The sequence below is a fragment of the Colossoma macropomum genome, unplaced genomic scaffold (assembly GCF_904425465.1).
Source record: "Colossoma macropomum unplaced genomic scaffold, Colossoma_macropomum, whole genome shotgun sequence".
Classification (NCBI taxonomy): domain Eukaryota; kingdom Metazoa; phylum Chordata; class Actinopteri; order Characiformes; family Serrasalmidae; genus Colossoma; species Colossoma macropomum.
The window spans coordinates 32,477,233-32,490,097 of NW_023494810.1; the positions used below are offsets into that span (position 1 = coordinate 32,477,233).

General features: G+C 37.3%; 1 protein-coding gene across 6 annotated transcripts in view; it reads left to right on the forward strand.

The window, feature by feature from the left end:
• Positions 1 to 12,865, forward strand: part of LOC118799314 (inter-alpha-trypsin inhibitor heavy chain H3-like) — a 47,671-nt gene that overhangs the window by 9,009 nt on the left and 25,797 nt on the right. For 2 of the 6 annotated variants that reach the window (XM_036559067.1, XM_036559068.1), the window contains exons 5-14: positions 230 to 340; positions 2,125 to 2,253; positions 3,052 to 3,168; positions 3,321 to 3,489; positions 5,220 to 5,330; positions 6,437 to 6,618; positions 6,727 to 6,906; positions 7,023 to 7,147; positions 8,397 to 8,617; positions 11,335 to 11,367. In XM_036559067.1, coding sequence (XP_036414960.1) covers positions 230 to 340; positions 2,125 to 2,253; positions 3,052 to 3,168; positions 3,321 to 3,489; positions 5,220 to 5,330; positions 6,437 to 6,618; positions 6,727 to 6,906; positions 7,023 to 7,147; positions 8,397 to 8,617; positions 11,335 to 11,367 — 1,378 coding nt within the window. The remainder of the gene's footprint in view (positions 1 to 229; positions 341 to 2,124; positions 2,254 to 3,051; positions 3,169 to 3,320; positions 3,490 to 5,219; positions 5,331 to 6,436; positions 6,619 to 6,726; positions 6,907 to 7,022; positions 7,148 to 8,396; positions 8,618 to 11,334; positions 11,368 to 12,865) is intronic. The other 4 variants (XM_036559069.1, XM_036559070.1, XM_036559071.1 and 1 more) reach the window with 2 other exon arrangements.

Sequence of the window (12,865 nt, forward strand, 5' to 3'; positions counted from 1 at the left end):
AGTAATATGGGTCACGCAGTGGAAAGAGTATTAAAAACCTAGAAATGGCTGCTAAAGCACACGTACTGTTACATATAGAGAATCTTCTTCACCAGATGACAGGACAATATAGATTTATTTTCATATTTCATTTTTATTTCAAATAGCAAAATTAGTGTTATGCAAGAAAACAAGTATGAAGCTACCATCCTAACTGTAGCCTTATATTTTGGATTTTCATCTCTGACAGGTTGATGTGTACATTAAAGAGGGTCCAGACATTTCCTTCCTAGAAGTGAAAGGAGGACTGAGCACCAACGAGCTGGCCAGTGCTGTAAGCACTACACGATCTGGTAATGAGGTGAGTTATACACTACAATAATATTTTAATGATTCATTTAAATTCAAGTATCATTTATGACATTCAAGAAAAACAATGTAATTAGTACAAACTATATTATACAAAGTTCAGCTGCCAAAAATTACATACAGTGAGGGGGAAGTATTTATACACTTCTGTTTTTGCTATTTAATATATTTCCAGCCCACACATCCACATTGACTTTGCACATTTTTTGACTTTGTACTGTGTATATGAACTAAAAGTTCCTTAGCATAAAAAGATATGTTTAATGAAACTGTTGGGGTGGGGGAGTACTTTGTTTTAAAGCCTATGTTGTCAATTATAGCCAATTACAGCCTATGGTGAGAAAAAATTAGCTTTTGTGCATTGTGGTTCTTTTTTGGCCCATTCCCCCTGGCAAACCGTCTTCATCCCTCTGATGGACTCACAATATCAAAATTCTCCATAAATTCTGGATGGGATTCAAGGCATGAATGCGCCTTCAGCATTTTTACAAACCAGTCTTGAGGTATTATACTTGGGGTCGCTGTCTTATTGAAATATTCATCTTCTCCCCAGATTCAGTTTCTGAGATTAAATTCTCCTTTAATTCCTTTCTTGACACATAATGCCCCAATACAGTTTGCAGAGAAGCTGCCCCATATCATGATGCTCCCACCTTCATATTTCATAGTGTTTTTGGGCTCATACGAGCAAACCTTCTTTCTCCAAACATGAGCTGAATTACTGAGAAAGAGCTCTACTTTCGTCTAGCCAGTGTACACCGTTCCAAAAGAGTGCATTGCTTATTGTTCTCTGTATATCTGTTGTTTCTTCTGCTTTTAGGTCATGTTGCAACTCTTTTTTAAGTGACTGCTGGCTTCTCTTCCTTATCGTTAGTCGTAGAGATAGAGGTCCTTGCTATGTCTCTTTAGCTTTTTCCATTCAAGTGCTGTTACATAATGTTCTCCCTGAGAACTTTAGGAAGCTCCTTCACCTTCACCATGGCCGCTTTTCCACTATTGAGCCAAATGGTTCTCAGGGTCGTACTGAGCCGGTTGCGGTGTCGGTTTCCATCTGTTGTACCGCTAAATTAAAGCCAGGAAATACCCAAGAAAACTACACAAACTAACTGCTAACAGGCTCACAGCCACGCACAAACCACAGACCGCAAACCACGTTTGATTCGGCCTGTCACTCCAACTCCAGTCTCTGTGTTTTTCTCATCTTCTTTATCCTCTAAACGGGTGTTATTTGAAAATCTGTTAATGAAAGAGGCCCATGATTGCTGCTTGTTGTGTGAAATCTTCCAAATCAATGGCAATGTCTTTTATAATGACACATGCAAATACATTTTTTGCAGCATTAACATTTAGTATTCGATTTATTTTTCTGAAGCATTTACATATTTAATATAGTGTCAGAATACTTTTTTCCTTATCAATTTTGTTTTTTTTTCAGTATTGTTTATGCTCATGAATACATACTTTTTGTTCATGTTTGTAAGCAAAAAATTGAAAGACATCAAGTGTGTATATTTGAAGTGGATATACACAGAGGATGTGTATTAAATAAGAAAAAAGTATACGTGTTTCCCCTCACTGTATATTATTCAATCTATATATCAATTATAAGGCAAAAAAGCAATTTCTGATTTGGTTATTTAAAATGGAACAGTACAAGACAATACAAAACTGAATGTGTATCTAAGTGTACAGTATGTTACATATGCAACATATAACAGATTTGCAGCAGATTAAATAAAAAAGGAGGAGTTTTAATCATTCAGCGTCTTATTTCAGGTGTGGGTGACCTTCTACCCAACTCGTGAGCAGCAGACCAAGTGTGAAGGCTGCGCAGAAAATGGACTGAATGGAGATCTGATCATAACCTATGATGTAGAGAGACTAAACCCCAGTGGAGAACTGCAGGTACTGCATTGTACAATAAAGTAAATCTGTAAGATGTAATAATGGAAACACAGAACTTGCAATATACTTTATCCACATGACTGAATATTTAACTGTAACTAACCAAAAGCTTCATACAGGCTTAGTAATGTTCTTCGCTAAATATTTTTGGTCGCTTTTAACCTGTGACTTCATGCCTCTCAGTAGAAGAAATGCCTACATTTTAAAATAAATTAAGATGCTTTTGTAAGGTTATAATAAATGTACATAATCTATAATGTATGGCATTATCTGTCTGCTAAATAATAAACACTATTTCAAAAGATATTTTTTATATTAAATGTGTTATATATACACTATAAGCAGTGGGCTGCAACCTGATGTACGCACAAGTTTTAACACCCCAAGTCAAATTACATTTTGTTGAATTTCTAAGTGAAAATAAGTGAACACATCCTCTAAAGAGAACACACTTAAATACAACATTTTTCTGCAAATTTTAGTGCACAATTTCTATTTATTTGCTGAGGTTAACATATTGGAAAAAGAACAATATATACAACATAATATATATTAAATATAACAATACAAAAAATGTTCCATTCCTTCTGCACAGGCCACATTTTATGTTTTATTTTTTTTCTAATATGTTAAATTCAGCAAATAAGCAGTAACTGTGTATTAAAATGTGCAGAAGTGTGTTCTCTGTAGAGGATGTGTTTACTTATTTTTTCTTAAGCAAAACTGACAGCTAGAAAAGTTAACCCATGCCTTTGAGGCTTGCTCCCCTTTTCCAGTTTATTCTTTCCTCCCTAACAGATAGCAAACGGCTATTTTGTCCACTACTTCTCACCCACGGATATCCAGCGAATCCCAAAAAATGTAGTCTTCATCATTGACCGAAGTGGCTCCATGCATGGCAGGAAAATCCACCAGGTGCAACTATAAATAAATCCAATGCTTGTTTATAGTTTTGTGAATTAATGTCCACAGTACCTGTTAGAATTTGAACTGACACAGTATCATTAGGGATTCAGTCCTGTTTATGTAAAAGTGTCACTATGTGACTAAAAAGCTTTCCACTGCAGACCCGTTTGGCGATGCTTAAGATTTTGGGAGATCTTGCTAGTGACGACAACTTTGGGCTGATCACCTTTGACAGTCAAGTAGACGTTTGGAAACGTGAACTCCTCCAGGCCACAGAGAGGAACCTAAAGCAAGCAAAGGACTTTGTGAAGCAGATTCAAGATCGAGGAGGTAAGATAGCTTTTACATTTGATCTTGAGCAAGTCAGATTCTTTTAAAATAATTATCATCAATAATTATGCAAAAAAGTAGTAAACAATTGGTGCAAACAATTGTCATTTACTTAATCAGTTTCTGGATACAATAAACAAACAAATAAATAAATGCACACTCACTGTGCATAACATTACCCTACTTCTGCATCCAGAAGACACCTAAACCATAATATATGGAATTAATCCACACCAATGTAAATTTATTGGTTCACATTATTGATTTTGATGTCAGAGTTGGCATGGCAACAGGGGTGACAAAGCTGCCACCTTTGCCCATTACAAACAAGACTATCAAATAAATGTCAACCCTTATTTGTACTGTATTGAGATGTACTCCACTCAGCTCCACAATATGAACACATTAATACTTAGTTGGACATTTTATGTCTTATTTAAATCTGTTCTGATTCATATTGTTGGCTAGATTAGGAGGACAGCCAGCTGTGCACTCTGGCCAACACAACACAACAGCGAAGCAGATCATATTTCAAATGATTTTTACGACATAACTTGTGGGAAAAAAGCAAAAACATACCCAAATCACATATGCTACACACGTGCAACCACGTGTGCTGCATGTGGCCCATATGAGAGTCAGTGATGTTATGCTTATGATACTGAATGTGCTTCATTTTGCTCTATACTTGTGGTAAAAAAAAGTAAAAATAAAAAATAAATAAATAAAACAACTGGTTTATACTATACTGTTTAAATGCAAATACATAACCAATTACATACTCGCATAATGAAATTACTTTTGAATGTTTTCTAAACTTTTCAACCATTTCTCAAGAAATGACAAATTCATGGCAAAATGTAAAGGACAAATTTTGCTTTACGGAAAAACAAATTTGCAACATTTCATAAAAATGAAATCACACTAAAATATCTTCTCTTTTACTGACAACCCAGTGGTGTAGGCAGAAATACATTTTTGGGTTGGCCTGTAAAAAAGTGTGTAGGCCCACTTGGTAGACACAATTTCCAAGCGTGCTACGTACAGCATTGTTGTAACATGAGGTTATAGCCTATTACTGATGGCAGTGCAGTCATCGTTACACCTTTTCCAACGCTTCTGTCCCGATACAAAACAGCAGCAAGACTCTGTCAACTGACATCAACCAAGAATACTGGACTGACCCAAACCCAACCAACACTTCCCTTCACTAACTGCCAGCATCCTTAAACATAAACATAGCAGGCAGTGCAGTCTGTGGCCAAACCACTGCTGTGTAGAAATACTTCAGAAACTACCACTGACCTCAGCATCCTAATGCTAGTATTGAGCATGACGTGCGCTGACAACATACTAAAGGCTTGATGCAATGGCGGATAGCAACATTTGCTAAGCAGTGACTGGAGGGCTGAGGAAGGCAGAGCTTGGTGGTGAGCGTAATGACTTTGGCTATAATACAGTGACGGCGCTCACAGAAAACAAATCAGATTAAATTATCTTAAAAAGTGGAGTAATAAATATCTCCCCCATTTGATTGGGTAGGCCTCTGTTTAGTCTTGGTAGGCTTAGGTCTACCTGAGGCCACGCCCATCACAAACAAAAAATTTGTGAATTCAAAGTTTAAATTACAGAATTTCTACATGTCAGAAATAAATGCGACTTAAGAAATAAAAAAGGTGAACGTTGTTTTTAGTTTGTATTTGTTTTGATTGCTGATATTTCTCCCTCAGCCACCGACATCAACGGCGCAGTGCTGAAAGGGGTGGAGATGATCAAGAGACACCCGAGAGAAGGCTCCGCCTCCATCCTTATTCTGCTGACGGATGGAGATCCCACAGCAGGTACAAATGCACTGATACACACAGGTGTATGTAAATGAAACGACGGACTGTAAAACATGCCTTAATGTGGCCACAATATATGGTCACAATGTGTCTGAAATTAAGGGTCCGTTAACTATGGCAGCATCTGATACTGTAAATGGATCACAGGAACACCTACTAATTGTGATGTGCTTGTAAGGTTCCACAGTGAAACACACGAATAACACAGTCAATGCCGTAAGAGGCACTAGGCGAACTACAGCAGAGTGCTGAGAGAAGTAATAGTGATATTCTGTTGGTGAATTCTGCTGAACTGCTGTGGCCACTGCTATTGTTATAGGAAGTCACCCAACATGCTTCTGAGATGCTAGCATTAATTTAAACCTGTTTTTCAGATGTTTTTGAGAATACCACAAAGACATGCTGACTGAAAATTAAGTAAATTGAGTAGGTCATGTAATCAACAACACCTCCACTCCACCCGTGCTCAAATGCACAGAAGGCTCAATGACAAATATGCAATTTCAAAATAAGAATTTTAGAAATTCTAAATGTAAATGTATTCAAATTAAATGTAAAAACTAAAGGGAAAAATAAAGAATTACATTTTTTTCACAGCTTTCAGAATGGTATAAATTCATTTTTAAAAAAAAGATCAACAATTTTACCACCCAAAAAGTAGTGCAACCACATTTTAATTAAAACAAATGTATTAAAATTAAAAAATAAACTAGCTTTTGTACTTATGTATAAATCTGTCCTAGAACTCAAGGTTAAAATTTTTTGCAACAAATAGATAATACAATTCTTCTTCTAATTTTTCTTATTATTATTATAATTTACACTTCACATCTACCATGTTTTTGAGTGGTCACACCACTTGGTAAACTAAATCAGCCTAAAAATGACTCAAAAATTACATTTTTTTTTAATATTTGTGAAAGGGCTAATATCCTTGGGTACTGCCCCACGGAGGTCACTTTAGGGGTCTTCTTTATGATGCCCATGTCAGAATAAAAACCCTTTGTTGTTTAGTGTGTCAGGCAATAATATTCCTGGTAACATTGTAGTCTGCTTAGCTTCACAATAAGACAAAGTAAAACCTCCACTGCTCTGTCCCACAGGTGAAACTGACATAGAGAGGATTCAGGCCAATGTGAAAGAGGCCATTGGAGGAAAGTTTCCTCTGTACTGTCTGGGCTTCGGATTTGATGTCAACTTCGATTTCCTGGAGAAAATGGCGCTGGAAAATAATGGACTTGCTCGCAGGATCTATGAGGACTCCGATGCTGATCTACAGCTACAGGTGGGATGAATATGCGCTTTGACATGTCAAAAAATATGTGACAGCCATGTCATATTCCTTTGCTGTACTGGCTCCCTAGAGCTCTAGTGCTACCTTCATGTTTTGCAGGGTTTCTATGAAGAGGTGGCCACCCCTCTCTTAACTGATGTCCAGCTGAACTATATTGGAGCAGGACATCTCACCCAGACCAGTTTCAGCCACTATTACAACGGCTCAGAGATCGTGGTAGCTGGACAAATCACAGACAACAGCCTGGACACTTTCCAAACGGAGGTCATCGCAATCTCTGTAAGGCCATTCCTGTTTATACAATGTGCTACTAAAGCCAGTTTACCTCAACATTGCTGTCACACTTGGTTGACTTCTTCAAATGGTCTTCTCTTCAAATGTTTCACTCTTTGCAGAAAAGCAATAAAGTGAAATACGAGGATTCTGTGTCAGTGAAAGACATCGCTGGGATGCCTGAACATGAAAACTTCATCCAGCGACTCTGGGCTTACCTCACGGTGAAACAACGAATGGAGAAAGAGTGAGTGCAAACATCAGTGTGCTTGTTTACTCTGTTTTCTCTCTGTATGTCTGTTTATGGCAATGTGAAAATATTTAGTGCAGCCTTTTTTTCAGTTTTCTATAAATGGACATTATTTTTATGCATTCTGTCATAAAAATAATATTCAATCATGGTGTCATACAGTGTCCTGTAGCACAGCATTGCATCCTTTAGCCTCAGACTGAATTACACTAAATTATACCAAAACTGCAAGCTGAAATTGTGCAGTTTCTGTGCAGATCTCATATATGCCTGCCACAAAGCATCCTGTGCTTTTTTAATCAGCACAGCTAAACAGCCAAGATTCTGGAACAATTTCAGTTCTGTTAGTTAAATGAGATATTAATGGTAGAATATCAATTAGCAGGATATCACATGATTAAGGTCAGGTGTTCAGGTGTGGTCAGGGGTCAGATGTGTTCATCCGTGGAAACTGCAGTGTCTTCCTATGGTTTACGGTGAGTTTTTAGCATCACTGGGTGCTGTTTACTAAGATAACTGTCACCAGGCACAGGCCAACCTGTATACATTTCAGAATGACTAACAGATTATGCTTCACATCAGATTTTAAGCTCAAGGTGTAATGATGGTCAGTCTTGCTGAGCACTGAAAGGATGAAGTACAGAGAGACTGGCAAAAAATTGGGAAATGTTTACCTATTTATATCAATGAGTGTTTACATGCACTTAATAATCTGGTAAATCAGATTAAAAAAAATCAGATTTGGATTTTTATTTTAACCATCAGGTCAAATATGAACATACACCATTTAGAAGAACAAGAATATAAATCCTTTATTTTGTGTTTGGTTTCAGTGTCGCTTCAAAAGTGTTTTGCTGCGTCTCGCAGCAACGCTGCTTGTTTACTTCCTGTACCACAGTCTCACAGTCTGTTTTCACACATGCACAGACTGAGAAATTCAAAAGAAATCAGAGTAAGAGTTTACATGCACTGAGAAATCTGATTACTGAGCTAAAATCCAGCTCTCTTTATCAAATTTCTAGATTTGAGTACGATGTTTACATGACCACTGTAATGAATCACTACAGAAATCTGATAATGATCGTATTGAGTGCATGTAAACACACTTGTTCAGCACATACTTTTTGTTTTATTATATTTTTGTTTACACACTTTATTGTTTGATCCATGAACGTTGCAGTACAAAGTTGTTAGAAATGCTGTTGTCGAATGGTGTGTGTGAATGTTAACACTATTTGTGTCTCAGAGTGACACTTAAAGGAGAAGAGAAAGAAGCAGCCAAGAAAGAAGCCCTGGATCTCTCGCTTAAGTACAAGTTTGTGACTCCACTGACCTCCATGGTGGTCACCAAGCCCCACGAAGAGGACACACAGGTTGCCCACAAACCTAAAGAGGGAGAACAGCCACGCAGACCTTTTGACCGTGTACAAGCACTGCCGCAACTACCCCCACTCGGTAGTGGAGCAAGTTAAGAAATCTTGCTTTGGCATAATAAGAATTTTTTTTTGAGCTTGCATTATTTTTAGTCAGTTTAACTAGACTACACTGCTGGTGATCAGTCAGTGGGAGGGTGTACTGTGAAAAAGTGTCAGAGTAACATGATCTTGGGGCTGCCAACTCAAATTTTTCTTGGAATTTTCATGGTAGTATTTCGTAGTATTATTAAGTATTACTTCAAAAATACTTTAAACTATTTTACGTGCTCACTATAAAGTCCTAGTTATACAAAAGTACTAGATGCACTTTTTGCTTCCAGCTATATGTGTCAATCCACAGCAATGTTTAAGACGGACAGGGGTGTCTTAACCTGTTTTTTGGCCATTTTTTGTGAAAAATGCAGTGGATCAGTTTGTTGACGATATCCACGGTTGTGTCACGATAACAAAAATTCCCCAACTGATGTGGACAAATTACACCACATTTAGTATGCATGAAAAGAGGTAATCACATAACACACAGCATCCAAAACCCCAAAACCTTCAATTTTAATGAAGGTGAAAACACCGTTGCCGCCAGTCAGCGACTGTTCAATAGAACATTGTCCCACTTCTCAATCAACATTGCTGCCGAAAAAGACAGCAGTCAGTCCAATGTTAACATGGCATCCTGGCTATGAGAGCTAACTAGTGGGCTAGACAGTGTTGATGCTACAGATCCCTTTTTTTGGGATTTTTTAAAAATAAAAATCAGCTCATTGAAAGTATTTCTTTTTATTGTCAAGCATTTTGTTTTTAAGCATTTTGCTATATGTACTTGGCTCTTAACTGCCACGTAAAATGTATCCTACGCAGCCACCATTCTGCACCAGAGCTGATGTTCTGAATAAATCAGACCAGTAAACAGCCAGATATCAATTGCTGTACATGTGGATGAGTGGATGGTTTTCTAAAAAATAAAGAAAGAAGAGCCAATTAATCAGAGGCCCTGACTTACTTGTGCGTTATATCACTCACGAAGACAAACTTTTTAATTCGCTTTGTGAGGCATTCCATGAGAGTCATTTGGGTCCTAAACATTTGAATTCTTTTGAATGGAATTGCAGCCACTGAAATTCCATATCAAATATTACTAAATAGGGTTGCATTTACACTTAAAATGTACAACTTCTGCCAAGCTCAGATGTAGAGAGGGCTTGACATTAAGCTTTTTCGTGGACGTCCAATGGACAAGTAAATCCACATTTTATTTGTCTGAAGGCCAGAATCACTTCAAGTTCACTGGTTATTCTGAGATAAATCTGCAAACGTTAAGTGACCAACTGGAGTGCTAGCATTCAGTAAAAGTCACTAAATCAAACACTCCAGTTAGCATCATCCGAGTCTTGCTTCTTAACTCCTCTTAATATAAAATTAACATTATCAAAAAAGCACACCTATAACACATCTTGTGAGCAAGTCACATGGTTTGATGGTTACTTTGGCAGCCAAGGTAGCTACTTACTTCTCAGCCGAGCTGGTGTTTGCACTGCAAGTAAAGCAAAACATCCCTCATTCTTCATCACATTAATCCCTCTAAGTACACTTTGTACATGTCTTTATCTGGCACTTGGACAAACTGTGGGGGTTTAAGAAACATTCTGACCAATTAGCATTTATAAAAAATGTATCTGTTATCCTGTTTGTTATTTTTACCTTGCATATTTAGTTGTCTAATCAGATCAGAGAATTCATCCTCCACTTGTCCAACTTTGTGTCTTCCCAAACAAGCGATCAACCGTGGTAACAGCAAGGACATCAGTTAAAGATGGCCTAGTTTTAGCACTGGTTAATGTTTTCTTCGTAAGCAGTCCTAGTTAAACAAAACTATGTTCACTTTGTAGCACATCGTCGCTGTTGGAACAAAATCTTGCAAGAACGACAACAAAAGAAAGAGGGAGAAACATTTGTAACTTGAAAAGGAAGTTAATGTAATGCATTCGTATTTGTAATGTATGTAATTATGTTGGTCCATTCATTATGAACTTTTAACCCAGTGTCAAAAATGACAATGAAGATACAAGATTTTTGCGCGACAGTAACATTATGTTGCTATGTGTAGTGATAAATATTGCTCTTGATTTTATGATAATTCCAGTTAAGGTTTGTCTTGTTCATGTTTAGTTTACTGCCCAGGTCTTGTATTTTTTACACTTAAAATTTTCTTCATTTTTAAGTGTTTGGGCACATGACTGCACTACGTTCCATGCTACAGACATTCCCTTATGGTTTCCTGTTGCTATGGATACCAGTCCAACCTCCACTGATCTAAAACACACAATGCAATGCGAGACTATGAATTTAGACCTAACCGCTTGAGTTGCACAGCCAATGCAGGAGAGTTGACAGCCTCTAGATCTGAGCTACTTTACCAGCAAACTGTCCACCAGGTCACATCACATTTAATGAGAACTGCTTCAGAAGAACAACTTAGCTAGCTAATTGATCTGCAAAGTTTCAGTACAGTTAATGTGAACAACAAACATTACTCTGCATGAGCGCAACTTTAAACCGTCAACAGCCGACTACCCAAATAATCAGTGGTCAACACATGGTAGTCTTAAATACAGCTGCTACTACCGCACAACAGTGTATACTGAAAAACAAGTCTTATTCAGTCGGTTCTTGTTCACCCTGTTTACTGTTTTGCTGTTTCAAATTCAGATCTGAATCAAGGCCTAATGTTCAACATCTTTTTCTCCTCTACAGCCAAGCGGCCTATGTTTTCCTTGCGTCATCCAGGTCCTCTGCTCCTTTTTCTCTTATTTGAATTTATTATTTTCACTGTGACCTATAACAGTTTCTGGTATAAGAAGCATGTTCCTTTTTACTTCAGGGAGCTTGCGAGACTGTAGGTGTATCACAGTAGCAGCTCAGTAATCAACCGTCTTAACTTGGTGGTAAACATGCGAAGAACAGACATGTTGAAATTTTAAATTGTTCTGAAACCTTCGCCACAAACACAGAACAGCCTACAGTTTAGGAATTACCCAGCTGCATTAATTTTATCAAATTATTAAATATATAATTTGAAAAAGCCAGCTCCATTGCACTTCTCCTTTAACAATGGACCAGCTTTTCCACTTCATCCAAGAGTAAAAACTTCCATCCAAATGTAAAATCTGAAATTTAATCAAGGCGTAACGTTCAACATCTTTTTCTCCACTGCAGAAATCAACTCTCTGATTACTGCTCGGCTTAAATCAGGTCCTCCAATCCTTTATCTCTTATTTAAACAGATTAATGGTAACGCCTTACATGTACGTGAAGCACCTATGGCATACTTCATTACAACTGCATGGCCATTTTGAAACATTCATATAGTAGATTTCATAATAAGTAACAAACGTGTGATGCATTGAAAACACACAATGTTTAGTGGGTATTTCATGACATGGTCATGAACACATTAAAATTCTGAGAATAAATATAATTTATAAGTATAATCCATCTGTAGTTACTTATTTTCTTGTTTTTAATCTGTTCATGTTCATGTTGCAAGATGTTTGCAACTGTTGCAGCTGAGTTTAAACTGAGTTGCAGGGTGCTTTATCATGCAGCTGAGGTGAAATTTAGTTTCATGTAGGTTTTTAAGCAACTAAAGCGGCATGTTAAATTTCACCTTGTCAAGCCAGCCTTACAGCTCCTAATGGAGCAAACCAAAAAAACTCTACAATTCTCAGCACTGCAGTAACACTGATGTGGTGGTGGTGTGTTAGTGTGTGTTGTGTTGCTACGAGTGGATCAGACACAGTAGTGCTGCTGTAAAAAGTACCACTGATCTTCCAGATCTGCAGACTAAGCCTAGACAAAAATACAGTGGTGATTCACCACTGGCTCTGCAGTCTGGCCCAAGATAACTCAGCTATCCTAAAATTAAGTATAAAACAACAAATTAAAATGTAAAATTTAAAAACCAGCAGCCTTTTGTTTTCCCAACACCTAATTTCTGTAACTATCAATGAGAGCAGCCTCCACCGTGAAAGCTCCTCACAAAGTACAACTTCTAATAAATAATAATAATAATAATAATAATAATAATAATAATGATTTGTCACGCTTTCATAGTTTTTAAAATAATCTGAAGGTGGATTATATGGATGGAATATCTTCTCCACATATTCCCCAACAAGTTTAACAGGATTTAAATCTGATGCATTATTGGTCTGCTAAATTTGACACTGGTCCAGCCTTGACATTGGACAGAGAGTAATGTGGACCATCACCTAAAATGACACCC